The following is a 13,439-nucleotide window of genomic DNA, read 5'->3' on the forward strand; positions in this document are numbered from 1 at the left end:
CTTGGCAGTGCTGGGGAAAGGTGAGAAGCAGATGAAGTTCATCCCTGTGCTTGCTCAGGGAGAACCTGCACAGCCAATCTGTGGTTACAGGAATTCAGTAGCTGAAGAAAAATCATGAAGAGAAAGATAACGTGTTAAGCCAGTGAAGGAAATTATGTATAAGTAGAATTATACTAATATTTAGAGATGAGAGCCATTAGTTTTCTCTTACCAGGTGATTTCCAGACCCGTGTGTGTTTTACAGCTCCTCATGGAAGAAGCACAACCCTTCCAGAGGGGAATTCTTGTAGGAGTGCTTTGAAAATGCTCTTCAGCTTTTTGGAATGGTGAAAGAAAGAAAATTTCCCCTACTGGTGACATGAGAATGTTTCTCCAAAATGCACTCTTGCCATGATGGTGGGCTTGATTATTTTAGATGTTGAACCACTGGATTCATAGAATCATGGAATATCCAGAGTTGGGACCCACAAGGACCATCCAGTCCAACCCCTGGCCCTGCACAGACACTCCAACAATCCCACCCTGTCCCTCAGAGCGTTGTCCAAACCCTCCTGGAGCTCTGGCAGCCTTGGGGCTGTGCCCACTGCCCTGGGGAGCCTGGTCAGTGCCCAACCAGCCTCTGGGGGAAGAACCTTTTCCTGAGATCCACCATCATACCTACATGATACACATACACACATAGATATAAAACATACTAGATATACACACAAATCAAATCAAGAACTTCAAAAGTCCTCACAAAAGGTGTCCACTTAATATAATAAGTGGTCTTTGCTTTGCAGAAACATTCCAGTTTTGATTTTTTTATCCTCATTTGGGGCGTGAATATGAGTTGTAAATTCTCAGAAATTCCCACATAATAATTAACATCCCTCTCCAGAGCCTCTTTCTGAAATGATATGTGGGCTGTCAAACTGTCCCAAACCCAAGACCGAGTCTCTGCCCCGTTCCCGGAGCAGCACAACCCAACTTTCTGTGTGCTCAGTTGGCAGATGTGAACGGGGTGATCGAGGAGGAGTTCACCATGGCCCGGCTCTACATCAGCAAGATGAAATCCGAGGTGAAGTCCCTGGTGAACCGCAGCAAGCAGCTGGAGAGCGCCCAGATCGACTCCAACAGGAAGATGAACGCCAGCGAGAGGGAGCTCGCGGCCTGCCAGCTCCTCATCTCACAGGTGGGGCTGTTCCTCCCCGCTCCCAGGGCTCCTTCCTGCCTTCTCCCGAGCTTTGAGGGCTTCCTCAGCCTCTTCCCTCGTGGAATGTGTGTGCTCGGAGCGAGAAATGAGGCTTCAGGGGGCAGAAGTGTCTGTTTTGTTGGGTTTTCTCTCCCTTCTCCCGTTCCTCCCCCTCAGTGTTTTTCAGCACATTCTGTGGCGAGATCGTGTCCTGCTGTCCTGAAGTGTGTTTTGTGGAATAAGGCTGAAAAGGCCATATTCCTCACCGTGAATTTGTATGGGATTTCCATGTCTATTTATATGGGATTTCCTTACCCTGAATTTGTATGGGATTTCTACACCTGTTTATGTGGGATTTCCTCACCATGAATTTATATGGGATTTCCATATCCATTTTTATGGGATTTCCTCACCCTGAATTTGTATGGGATTTCTGCACCCATTTATATGGTATTTCCTCACCCTGAATTTGTATGGGATTTCTGCACCCGTTTATATGGGATTTCCTTACCCTGAATTTGTATCTTGTATCATCTTAAAAGCAGCCTGAGAGAAGGAGCAGTGACCATATTGTTCACTAGCCAAACCTTTGGAGAGCTCCTCATACCTGCTTTGTTAATATGCTGCCAAGATGACAAGGCAGCAGTATATGAAATAAAATGTTATGGAAAACTGTATAGGATGGTGTAGGGGTTTGGCCCTGGCCAGACACCCACCAAAGCTGTTCTATCACTGCCCTCCAAAACTGGACAGGGGAGAGAAACTCTAATGAAGGTTCATGAGATAAGGACCCAGATCCCTCACCAAATACTTCACAGGCAAAACAGACTCATCCTGGGGATAATAACTGAATTTATTGCCAACAAAATCAGAGCAGGATAATGAGAAGTAAAACAAATGTTATAAACACCTTCCCCCACCACACCATCCTTCCCAAGCTCTGCCACCTCCAGTGATGCTGGAAGATGGGAATGGGGGGCACAGTGAGTTCATCACAGGTTGTTCCTGGTGCTGCTCCAGTCAGAGTCGTTCCCCTGCTCCAGGGTGGGATGTTTCCCATGGGAGACAGTTCTCCATGAGCTCCAACGTGAGTCCATCCCATGGGAGACAGTTCTCATGAGCTCCAACGTGAGTCCATCCCACTGGAGACAGTTCTCATGAGCTCCAACGTGAGTCCATCCCATGGGAGACAGTTCTCATGAGCTCCAACGTGAGTCCATCCCATGGGAGGCAGTTCTCCATGAACTGCTGCAACGTGGGTCGTTTTCCACAGGGTCCATCCTTCAGGCACAGCTCCAACGTGGGTCCCACACCGAGGGGACTCAAGTCCTTCCTCCTTGATGTGGGACAGCACCTGAATTCCGAGGAAACAGGCCGTGCTGCTCACATCTCACTGCTGTTCTCCTTGTCTCCACAGCACGAGGCGAAGATCAAGTCCCTCACAGACTACATGCAGAACATGGAGCAGAAGAGGAGGCAGCTGGAGGAGTCCCAGGACTCTCTCAACGAGGAGCTGGCCAAGCTACGTGCTCAAGGTACCACTCTGGGCCTTGTGGCCACGATTCCTTTTAGTAGCTGTGTCCTAGAAAATTCCGTGTTGGGTTTTAATGATGGGAGAAATTAAAAAAAAAAAAACCACACGAATTCTTCAGCCAAACAGCACTAGGCAATCTTGCTAAATGTTCTGTAAAATTGTTAGAGGTCTGTCTGATTTCAGTTGTCCCTCTGGCAAACTCCATTCCAAAGGAAGCTGCTTCCCTTAGGTGTGCAAAAGGTGTGTCCTTCCCAGCTCCTGTGCAGGATCCAGATGATTTCCTTTTAAGGATTGCTTGTTTTCCCCCTTCATTTAATGTGGAAAATGTGTATCTATCAAGAGCAATTCTTGTAGCTTTGCTGAGCTACTGTTTTATGTAAAATTCCATCACTCTGGATTTCTGCACAAGGGATTTTCTCTGACTGAGGGAGCAGCAGGTGGTGACAAGACTTTTTTTTTTCTTTTAACTCCTCCTGCCTTGTTAGAACAGAATTTTTATTCTGTTTCCTGCTCTTCCTACCCCGCTGATGAGAAATGACCTGGTTCTAGAGGCACCATTCCCCCAGTGAAAGCAGAATTGGGATAAGTGGGATTATAAAACAGACAGGCATAGGTTGAGAAATGGCTGGATGTAGCATGTCTTGGAATTGTGTGGTTAGTTCTCAACTGTCTCCACCTTCAAACAGAAAAAATGCACGAAGTCAGCTTCAAGGACAAGGAGAAGGAGCATCTGACCCGGCTTCAGGATGCAGAGGAGATGAAGGTAGTTTGGCACTGCAATTTTAGAGGGCATTTCTCAGTGAGATCTTTCACACAGCTGATAATTGGGGTGTAATTTTGCCTTCCTCTATTAAAAATTGTATTGATTCACCTCTAAGTTAGGCTCATTTTTTGCTGGGGGGACTCTGCTGAAAGTCAGTTTGCTCAGGAGTGAGTCAGGATGCTGAGGTTGATGTAATTTAGGTACTAAGAGATTTGATTTACAAAGATTCCACTTTCCCAAAGTTTGGCAAGAATTCTGACTATCCCCTGGAAGTAATAATAAAATATAAACCTGTTTCCTGGTATTTTTCCCCTGGAATGCAAAGAAATGTTGGCAATGTGTTGGTTCAATGGGGTTGCAAGTTGCAGACAAGGAAAAAAATAGACTTTTTAGAGGTTCGTCTTCTGCAGAACTTTTCCCTCCCTTATAAAAATTTAAAGGGATTAAAGCAGTTGTACAGTTCTTCCTTACAGCTGGAAGAGAAAAAACAAATCTTTTATTAGCAATTTAAAGAGGTGCATTGGGTTTTTCTTACTGATCTTAGAATTTCAATTTAAATAACAATTTAAATAGCGGCTCTGTGGATAAACAGTTTTCAGAGGGGGAGGAGGGTGGTTTGGGTTTCACTTCTGTCACAGGCAGAGCTGCTGTTTTTTTCTTGGTGAATAGGCAGGTGAAATAAAGCTGTACACATATTTCCTTGGTGAAAAAAAGAGGTGAAATAACAGAGGACTGGTGTAAAATCAGTGTCATTTGTGGCACTTGATATTCCAGGCCCCTGACTTTCACTGGTGGCAGTTTTTGCAAGGAAATGAGCAGAAATTGGTGTACATCTGTTGCTAAAAACTGAATTAAACGCTCAGATGAGCAGACACACAGTTTTTAATCACAGAAAGATACGCCAGGCAGATTCCTGAATTAACTTGATCTGATAATTTCCCCTCAAATCCAGAGGAACAGGTTGATTTAGGGGGCAGGTGAGAAGGAAGCTCAGCTGTGTGTGCCTGGATTTGTGTTTCATGCCCGGCTCTGGTGTTTGCAGAAGGCCCTGGAGCAGCAGATGGAGAGTCACAGGGAAGCCCACCAGAAGCAGCTGTCCAGGCTGAGGGATGAAATCGAGGAGAAGCAGAAAATAATTGATGAAATCAGAGAGTATGTTCACTCCCTCCATCACCTTCTCTGTCCTGTGACGCTGTAGGGATGTTTTGGGGTTGCTTTTGTTAGTTTTAATGGATGTTTATACATAATATTCTGTCCCTTACATGTTTATTCCGTCCTTGCATGCAACAGCCAACCCTGTAATTATTTTATGGGGTGGATTACAGTCCCTACTTCTTTAGTGGGGAGCTTTAAGTCCATAAAATTATAGAGAGGAAAAAGGAAGAGTCATGTTAGACCTGCAGGTCAGTAGGTAAGAGGAGCTCGGAGGAGAACAGATTTCAAGAGATCACAGAATCACTTAGGTTGGAAAATACCTTTAAGGTCCTCAAGTCCAACCACTACCAAAGCCACCACTGACCACGTCCCCAGAAAGGTTTTTTGGGGGCCTCTTACAGCAATTGGTCCTGTCAGACTTTCTGAGAGACTCAAATTCTCCCATTTTCACACCCTTAATATTTCCTCCTGACACACCAATGTATCTGTTAGTCAGATACTCCAGCCCTTGGACAATGGAGTGTTTTGCTCCTTGTATTCTTCTTTTCCTAAAATCCAGGCAACCCTGGTGTAGTATTTATTATTTTATTGTATTTATTGTGTGGCCAAGGACTAATCATAGGGAAAGGAGGAACATGAGGAAGCAGGACAGAAAGAACAGGTTGTGTCCTTTAAGATAAAGGAAACAAACCACTGATTTTAGTTCTCCAGTATTTTAAAATATCATTCTTAGGGTTCTTTATGCTTATTTCTTTCAGAATTTTTCAGTAGAGTTACAGCTTTTCTTTCTCTGTCCAACCCCACTTTGTTCATGGGGATTTACCTGTTTTCTGGGGTTCAGGCCTGAGCTGTACTGACTTTTCCTTTCTCGTTCCAGCATGAATCAGAAGCTGCAGCTGGAACAAGAGAAACTGAGTGCTGATTATGATAAATTAAAAATTGAGGACCAGGAAAGAGAAATGAAACTGGAAAAGCTCATGTAAGTCAAGAGTTTTCTCATCTGGTGTCCTTCAGTCTCTCAGTATGATCACAGGAAATGTGCCAGTGAGAGGCATTTGTGTTGCCATATTCACATTGAAAATATCAACTTGCAGCATTAATAAATGATTACCAATTGCTCCATATTTTTATATCAAAGGCTTTTTAGTAGTGGGTTTGATACTTGCCCAAAAAGATTTTATTAGAGCTCTGATTTTATAAAATATCACAGCAAGTGTTAAATCTCTCATTCCTTAACGAACAGCAAAAACAAGGAAAAGGCCGAGGAGTTCAGGTGGAGTTTTATTGATTTTTTTTTTTTTCTTTGTTTTGGTTTGGGATTTTTTTTAAGTAATAAATCAGCTGTCTGAGTGAAAAACCCTTTCCTGGAAATGAGAGATAAAAATTTCATGTGAGGACATAAAAGATGCAGGTGGTGACTCAGCCCTTCCACGGGAGAGAGCTGCATATTTGGGGCAGTCAAAAGCATAATTACAGATGCAGAGATGTGCAATTTGCTCACATTCTGCAGATGTGCTACTCCAGCTGAATGCTGGTTGATTCTCTTCTGTTTAATATGACTTCAGCATCTCTGATTTGTGTTCCATGTTGTGATCTTTCTAGACTGCTTAATGATAAAAGAGAACAAGCAAGAGAAGACCTTAAGGGGCTGGAGGAAACAGTGGTAGGTCTTAATTACACTTTATTGAGCTTTGTCCCCTACATCTGTGTATATATCCAGATGATATATATATTTTGATTTTTGAATAAACACATTTTAATTACTCAAAATAGAATTAAAAAAGGTTGCTCTTATTCTCTTCAGTCTGGCTATGGAGCTGGGTGGGGTTGGGATGAGCTACCCTTTCCTGCACGTGGGTTAATGTTTCCCTCCAGTCTGGGGTAAGGTGGTTATTTTGCTGAGCCTGAAAAGTTGATGCATAATTTAAAAAAAAAAAAAAAAAAAAAAAAAGCTGGGAAAACCTGGATTTTGGCCAAAATTTTAAAAGCACTTAAAACTTCTGAAGTGCCTGTGAGTAATGTATTTGCTAAAGAGAGAATCCAGAGCTCTCTCCCCTCCTATCAACTAAAATCCAAGGAGAACTTTTACACGGCAATATCTACTGTATCTTACTGAGGGATTTTTTAATTATTTTTTTTTAATGGTTATTTTATTGTTTTTATTCCAGGCAAGAGAACTTCAGACTCTTCACAATCTGCGTAAACTGTTTGTCCAAGATCTTACCACCCGCGTTAAAAAAGTGAGACTCTGCTCCTTTTGAACCCAAATCTTGCCTTTTCCTTGCAGTATTCTTGTGATCTGCTGGAAGCCCTTAGTGCATGTTGTCACCAAATGGGATATTGTCTTTTTTTTAACAACAGGGAGAAACAAGATTAAAACTATTCTGCTGTTTATGAGCTTTTATTTGGTCATCATTCGTTAAGGACTAGTCTTAGTTAAGCAAATGAACCAGTCCAGTTGAGTTCAAGTAAAAATATTCTCAAAGATGGTATTAATGGGCACCAGAAATCATTCAATATAACTTGATTTTCCTATTCAGGATCCCCCCATAATTGCTCACTAAGAACAGTTTATTTTTTACGTAGCAGGGAACGCGGTTGTTAAATATCAAATAAACAGGCTAAATAATTTTAATTTGGGGCTCTGGAAGACTTTCCTGCCTTTGAGAAGCTTAAATTTCCCAAAGAGCTGAGCTTGCCCTGGAGTTTCTGCCTGGCTTTGCTGAATGCTGAACTCTCTGTGCAGAGTGTTGAGCTTGACAGCGACGATGGAGGTGGGAGCGCCGCGCAGAAGCAGAAGATTTCCTTTCTTGAGAACAACCTGGAACAGCTTACAAAGGTTCACAAACAGGTAGGGGCTCCCCTTCCCTTCTCCCCTGCTTCCCTTCTTCCCTCCCTCAAACAAAAAATACCCTTTTTTTAATGTTTCCAAGGATAATTTTGGCGGGTGACCTGCGCTGCCTGAGGAAAAGGTACCCACAGGTTTTAACTCCCAACTCCTTGGTGTCAAGAGCTGGTGTGAAGCTGCTCTTCCCACCACCTGTATTTCTATGAATGTGTGAAATAAGCATTATTTTGTCTATGAAAATAGACTTTAGCTTATTTTTGGCACTAAGAAATACGTAAAAAAAAATAGCTGTGTTTTTTTTTTGTGTATCCCAAATTTTGACTCCTGGGTTAAAGCTGCTCAGGGGCACCTCGGAGGTGACTCGAGGGGGTTCAACGAGCACAGTGTGAAAGCAAAGAAAGGGAGGTTTTCTGGGCAGCTGAAGGGGCTGGCGCCTCATTTGTGGGCATTCCACCCCTCCTTCATGGAATTCCTGTTTCACAGAATCCCAGCCTGGTTTGGTTTGGAAGGCAGTGCACTTTTCTGAAACTGTATTAGTGAGACATACCCTGAAATTCTCTTTATTTATTCCTTTGGAAGTGCCAAGAGGCCAAGTGGTGCTGGGACCACGACAAGTGTCCACTAAGATTCAGTAGTTTGAGATTCCCAGGGAACAGATGGTTTAAAGGCCTACTTTCTAAATGTGGAAATGGGGACATGTTGGAGGAGTGTCTTTTTCTTTTACCATTTTGCCTTTTTTTGCACTCGAATCACGCATCTGCTGCCTTTCAAATCCGCATTTTTATAGCTCTCATTAGTCTGTATTTACTCAAAACCAACTTGGAATCCACAGCTTTTAAGAAACTTAGAGGGAAAAATGACATTGGACTTGACCTGACTGTGCTGCCATCCTGCTCTGATTCCATATCATCACTATTTCCTAGGACAAGGGTTCAACACTTGCAGAAAAAGCACATTGTGACAAGTTTTTTTAGCTTGTTTGTGTTTTATTTCAGCACTAAGCGTGGCCCAGCAGGTGTAAAACATTTTGATTGTCAAACAACATGTGAATGTCAGTCCGTGCTGGTGCTTTACTGTGTTATTAATGTGGTGGTTAAACCACTTTTCACTCCAGAAAAGGGAGGATCACTCCTTTGGAGCAGATTTCTGCTGACTTCTAGCACTGGTTTAATCAGTTCAGTAGAAATTGTGCTGGATTTTTCTGACTGTTTTTATTTATTAAAAGTCAATCCTCTCTCTCTTGGCTGTTGGGGCATGGAAAGTCAGATGTTATTTAGATAATTGATAGACCTCGCTCAGGTTTATATTAAATTGAGGAAGTGCATGAAGTCAAAATTGCATATAATCACCATATTTATAGCTACAGAACCTAAAAGTGATTTCTTTGTGAAGTTTCCAATTTTCCCACATGCCTGGGGAGGGAACACACAGGTGAATGTGTCAGAACCATTTGAGATGATGAATTTTGGACGGTCCCCAGTGTTGCCTGTAAGACATATTGAAGCATTACTATTTTGAAATCACGAGGTGATCGATTATTTGCAAAATATTTCTGTGTTCTGAGCAAATGTAGAGCTTCTGCTGTAGCTGCTGTAAAGTCTAGAGAAGCAGATATGGCAGAAGAGTGTCCTGAAGTGACAGGTTTTGTCCTCAAGCCCTCACCCTTCAGGATCAGCTCTGTGAAATTTTGTTGGATGGAATAAACAGTGGCATAAACTCTGTTGTTCTTTGACTTTTCTGGAAGATTTAAATGAATCTCACACCTCAGGCAGACAATTGTGACTAAAACTATGAAGTTTGGACAACTCTCTCAGGGTCATGGTGGGATTGTTGGAGTGTCCTGTGCAGGAGATGGAATTGATGATCCTTGTAGGCCCGTTCCACCTCAGGATATTCCATGATTCTAAATTTCTCTTTGAAAAAAGAATATTTAAGTGAATATCACACCTCAGCCAGGCAAATGAACTGTGTGATTAAAACTGCAAAGTTTGGACAACTCTCTCAGGGAGACACAGTGGGATTGTTGGGGCTGTCCTGTGCAGGAGATGGAACTGAGTGTGCCCATTCCAGCTCAGGATATTCCACGATTCTAAATTTCTCTTTGAAAAATGAATATTTAAATGAATATCACACCTCAGTCAGACAAATGAAAAAGTATGAACAGCTCTCTCAGAGAGACACAGTGGGATTGTTGGGGTGTCCTGTGCAGGAGATGGAATTGATGGTCCTTGTGTGCCCATTCCAGCTCAGGATATTCCAATGATTCTAAATTTCTCTTTGAAAAAAGAATATTTAAGTGAATATCACACCTCAGCCAGACAAATGAAAAAGTATGGACAGCTCTCTCAGAGAGACACAGTGGGATTGTTGGGGTGTCCTGTGCAGGAGATGGAATTGATGATCCTTGTGTGTCCATTCCAGCTCAGGATATTCCAATGATTCTAAATTTTTCTTTGAAAAGAAAATATTTAAATGAATATCACACCTCAGCCAGACAAATGAACTGTGTGATTAAAACCATGAAGTTTGGACAACTCTCTCAGGGTCATGATGGGATTGTTGGGGTTGTCCTGTGCAGGAGATGGAACTGATGATCCTTGTGTGTCCATTCCAGCTCAGGATGTTCCTCACTCCTACATTTCTCTTTGACATAAGCTTTTCCCAGTCATTTCTGGGAGAAACCCGCTTTACCCACAGCCCACGAGGCGCGAAGAGGAACCGGCGGCGTTTTCGGCCTCTCCTTGTCGGAGAACCCTTCCCGCGGTCTCTAACGGGCCCTTTTGGCCATTCCTTTCCTGCAGCTGGTTCGTGATAATGCAGATCTTCGTTGCGAGCTTCCTAAGCTGGAAAAACGCCTTCGAGCTACGGCAGAGAGAGTTAAGGCCCTGGAGAGTGCACTGAAGGAGGCCAAGGAGAACGCCATGAGGGACCGCAAGCGCTACCAGCAGGAGGTGGATCGCATTAAGGAGGCCGTGAGAGCCAAAAACATGGCCAGGAGAGCACACTCTGCTCAGATTGGTAAGGCCATGGAGCTAAAGGGTTGCCCGCATTCCTCGTGCTCGGCGTGCTGGCTCGGGTTTGAGCCGAGCTCTGAGAGCAGCGGCGGAACCGCGGGGGCCGCTGCTTCTCCTGGGATCTTCAAAGGCTTCACTTTTTAATAGAATCTGCCCCACCTCAAGTTTAAAGAGCCTCTGCTATTTAACTCGGTAAATAAGTGGCATAATGGGGCTTGTGTGCCCTTCTAGTGACCTGAAAACTTGTCTCCTTAAATTAGTCTCTTACTTTCTTCCTCCTCCCCCCACGCTCTCCCTTTCTGCTTTCATTATTTCCTTGCCTTTCTGGACCTTGTCCCTTTCTCTTTCTTTCCCTTGATTACTCCTCCTTGTGATTTAATTTGGGGCTGTGCAGAGTCAAAAATTCTTCCTGTGTAATTCAGATACTTGATGTGTCTCTGTGCCACAATGTGTGCCTTCCTGGACCTTGTCCCTTTCTCTTTTTTTTCCCTTGATTACTCCTCCTTGTGATTTAATTTGGGGCTGTGCAGAGTCAAAAATTCTTCCTGTGTAATTCAGATGCTTGAGTTATCTGTGGCACAATGAGTGCACACAACCACGGGGCGGTCAAGATGGGGCAATTTTAGAAATGATTTGTTGGGATTGATGAAACAGCAGGGTGATGGTCTGGGTGGTGATGCAAATACTGGTGTTTTAAAACCTAAGAGAGAATCAGGCAGCACACAGTATCACCTGTGTGGGAAGCCATCGGCAGCTTTGTCTTGGCGTCTTCTGGAATGATATAAATCCTCAAATTGGACATGGGAAGTGCATCACTGCCCACCAAGTGGCCATGACTCCTCTGTGTTGTCTAGGCAGCCCATAATCTTTGGAGATCCCAAGCATGGGAAGGCTAAAGGGCTCTGTCCCAAGCAGAAGATGGATGTGTTGGCTGAGGGAGGGAATGCCGTGTTCCGCAGAGCTGGATCACAGACCCCTCTGCCAAGCACAGCTCCGTGTTTGGGAACAGAGGGGTTTGTACCAGAGGAGAAGGTGAGGTGGAAAACCTCCTGTGAAAGCTGAATGTGTTGTTTGGTTCCCTCTTTTTTTCCTGTGCAGCCAAGCCCATCCGCCCTGGCCATTATCCAGCGTCTTCTCCGACGGCTGTCCACGCCATCCGAGGGGGAGGGATGTCCAACTCCAGCTACTACCACAACACCAAATAGGCGAGAAGTAAGACCAAAATACCTTCCTCATCTGTTCCTTCACTGATCACCCACTCCCCTAGAGTTCAGTCTTGCTTTCAGCAGACACACAGTGTATTTTTCCCATTTTTAGTAGGAGTCGTTTGCTGATATTTAAAAAATTACTAATTGAGTGCCTGTTAGAAAGGTTTGATTTTAATGACTTATCAGTTAAGACTTTTTTTAATAAACTATAGTCTAGTAAATCTGTACTGAAATTCCAACTTGGAGGCGTGAAACTCATGTAGTAAAAATAGAGTTCCAGAGGTTCCTTCTGCCAATATCATTTGCTGCTTTCTGTACCATGAAAGTGTTTCCATGTTGTGATATTCCAGCCTGGGGCAGGGGTAGAGCAGCACAAATTTGAATGGCACAGTTTGGGAAACATTACTTTTGTTTCTCTTGCTTTGCACTCTTACTCAGGTCTCTTTTAGAAAAGAAAATAATTTAATATTACTTTAATTGCAAGGGCTTGAGGATTTCTGAACAAAAAAAATCTCTGGAAGACGAGCAAGATATTCCCAGGAGACTGTTTCATGGACTCTAACCTCCCATTTCCTTCTTTAAATGCTGCTTATCTGAGAGATTTTTATATCTGTGTTATTTTAGATGATCACTTTATGTCACAGACAAGCCAAGAGCTGGATGGTAGTGCAGTGAAAAGCACCCAGGGCACTGCTAATTTGTCCCTCCAAGTCTGGCTTTTTCCCCCCTCTCCTTGAGGCTTAATTCTGTCTCATGACTCTCCTCTGATGGTCTGTGGTTTCGTGGAGGCACTCAGCATTCTTGGGTGGTTTTCCCTTTATTTTGGGAATGCCTCACGTCAGGCCTGCATGCCAAGCATCCATCACAGCACACTCAGGCTCTCTTTGTGCTGGGGGATTGTTCCTGCTCATTGTGTTTTCCCTGGAGCTTCAAGCAACATATTTTCTCCGTGGGTAAATTAGGGCAAGGCTTTGCTGAGTGGTTTTGTGCATTAGTTCACTCTGAACTGAAAGTGGCTTTTCCAGCTCACAAGTGAGGTGCCTCTGTCCATCTGCTCCATTGCATTCCCACCTCTGGGACTGAGGAAATATTAAAATATTAGTAAAACACTTCTAAACTTTCATTGCAACAGCTGCTCTGGGGCGAAAAAAAGCTGCCATTTGCCTAAATTAAACTTACTTTTAATATACCAACTGCTGTGAAATTAAGTCAGGCTCAAACAGGCCACACATTAGGTACAGGCACGTGTCAAGTGAACAACCTGATGAGATTAATAGGAGCTATTAATTAAAATAAAACTAGATGGGTTTTTAAGAAGATAGGACTGTGGAAATCAATAAAAAGCAATCAGAAGGCACAGAATACCTGTCAGATATTTTAGATGCTGAAGGTGGTGCAGGATGAGCAGATTCAGGCCACACTTGGAACACATTGCAGAGGAGCTCATGGAAAGTGAGGGTGGAGGAAAAAGAAGAAGGAAGACCTCAGAAAAAAAAATGGATAAAGTTATGGATTTATGGTTTCTGAATAAAATTAGAAAAATTCTGAAAAGCAATTCCCCAGAGGCTGCAATGAAATAATTTAAACAGTGTGCTGTAGATTTTTCTGCTCACACCTAGAAGTAAGGCTGGAAGATGTAGTCAGGTAAGGCCATGCAGTGATGGAAGAAAGTCAGTTCTCATCAGTTTTGGTCCTTTGGTTTAGAAGATTATTGGCAAATTGTAACTATTTCACTGCTAACAT

At 43.3% G+C, this 13,439-nt stretch overlaps 1 protein-coding gene and 1 long non-coding RNA gene across 2 annotated transcripts in view; one reads left to right on the top strand and one right to left on the bottom strand.

Annotated features, from left to right (window-relative positions):
• LOC127481214 (uncharacterized) overlaps positions 1 to 13,439 on the bottom strand; it is a 228,311-nt gene that overhangs the window by 181,570 nt on the left and 33,302 nt on the right. The window lies entirely within an intron of this gene.
• The window catches only part of KIF5C (kinesin family member 5C), a 72,564-nt gene that overhangs the window by 52,927 nt on the left and 6,198 nt on the right, over positions 1 to 13,439 (top strand). The window contains exons 16-25 of the mRNA XM_051810157.1: positions 986 to 1,174; positions 2,592 to 2,709; positions 3,395 to 3,471; positions 4,514 to 4,623; positions 5,504 to 5,605; positions 6,229 to 6,289; positions 6,795 to 6,866; positions 7,373 to 7,477; positions 10,276 to 10,492; positions 11,587 to 11,700. Coding sequence (XP_051666117.1) covers positions 986 to 1,174; positions 2,592 to 2,709; positions 3,395 to 3,471; positions 4,514 to 4,623; positions 5,504 to 5,605; positions 6,229 to 6,289; positions 6,795 to 6,866; positions 7,373 to 7,477; positions 10,276 to 10,492; positions 11,587 to 11,693 — 1,158 coding nt within the window. The 3' untranslated portion in view covers positions 11,694 to 11,700. The remainder of the gene's footprint in view (positions 1 to 985; positions 1,175 to 2,591; positions 2,710 to 3,394; positions 3,472 to 4,513; positions 4,624 to 5,503; positions 5,606 to 6,228; positions 6,290 to 6,794; positions 6,867 to 7,372; positions 7,478 to 10,275; positions 10,493 to 11,586; positions 11,701 to 13,439) is intronic.

This window comes from Manacus candei, unplaced genomic scaffold (genome assembly GCF_025592945.1).
Source record: "Manacus candei isolate 608988 ecotype Guabito, Panama unplaced genomic scaffold, ASM2559294v1 h1tg000077l, whole genome shotgun sequence".
Lineage (NCBI taxonomy): Eukaryota > Metazoa > Chordata > Aves > Passeriformes > Pipridae > Manacus > Manacus candei.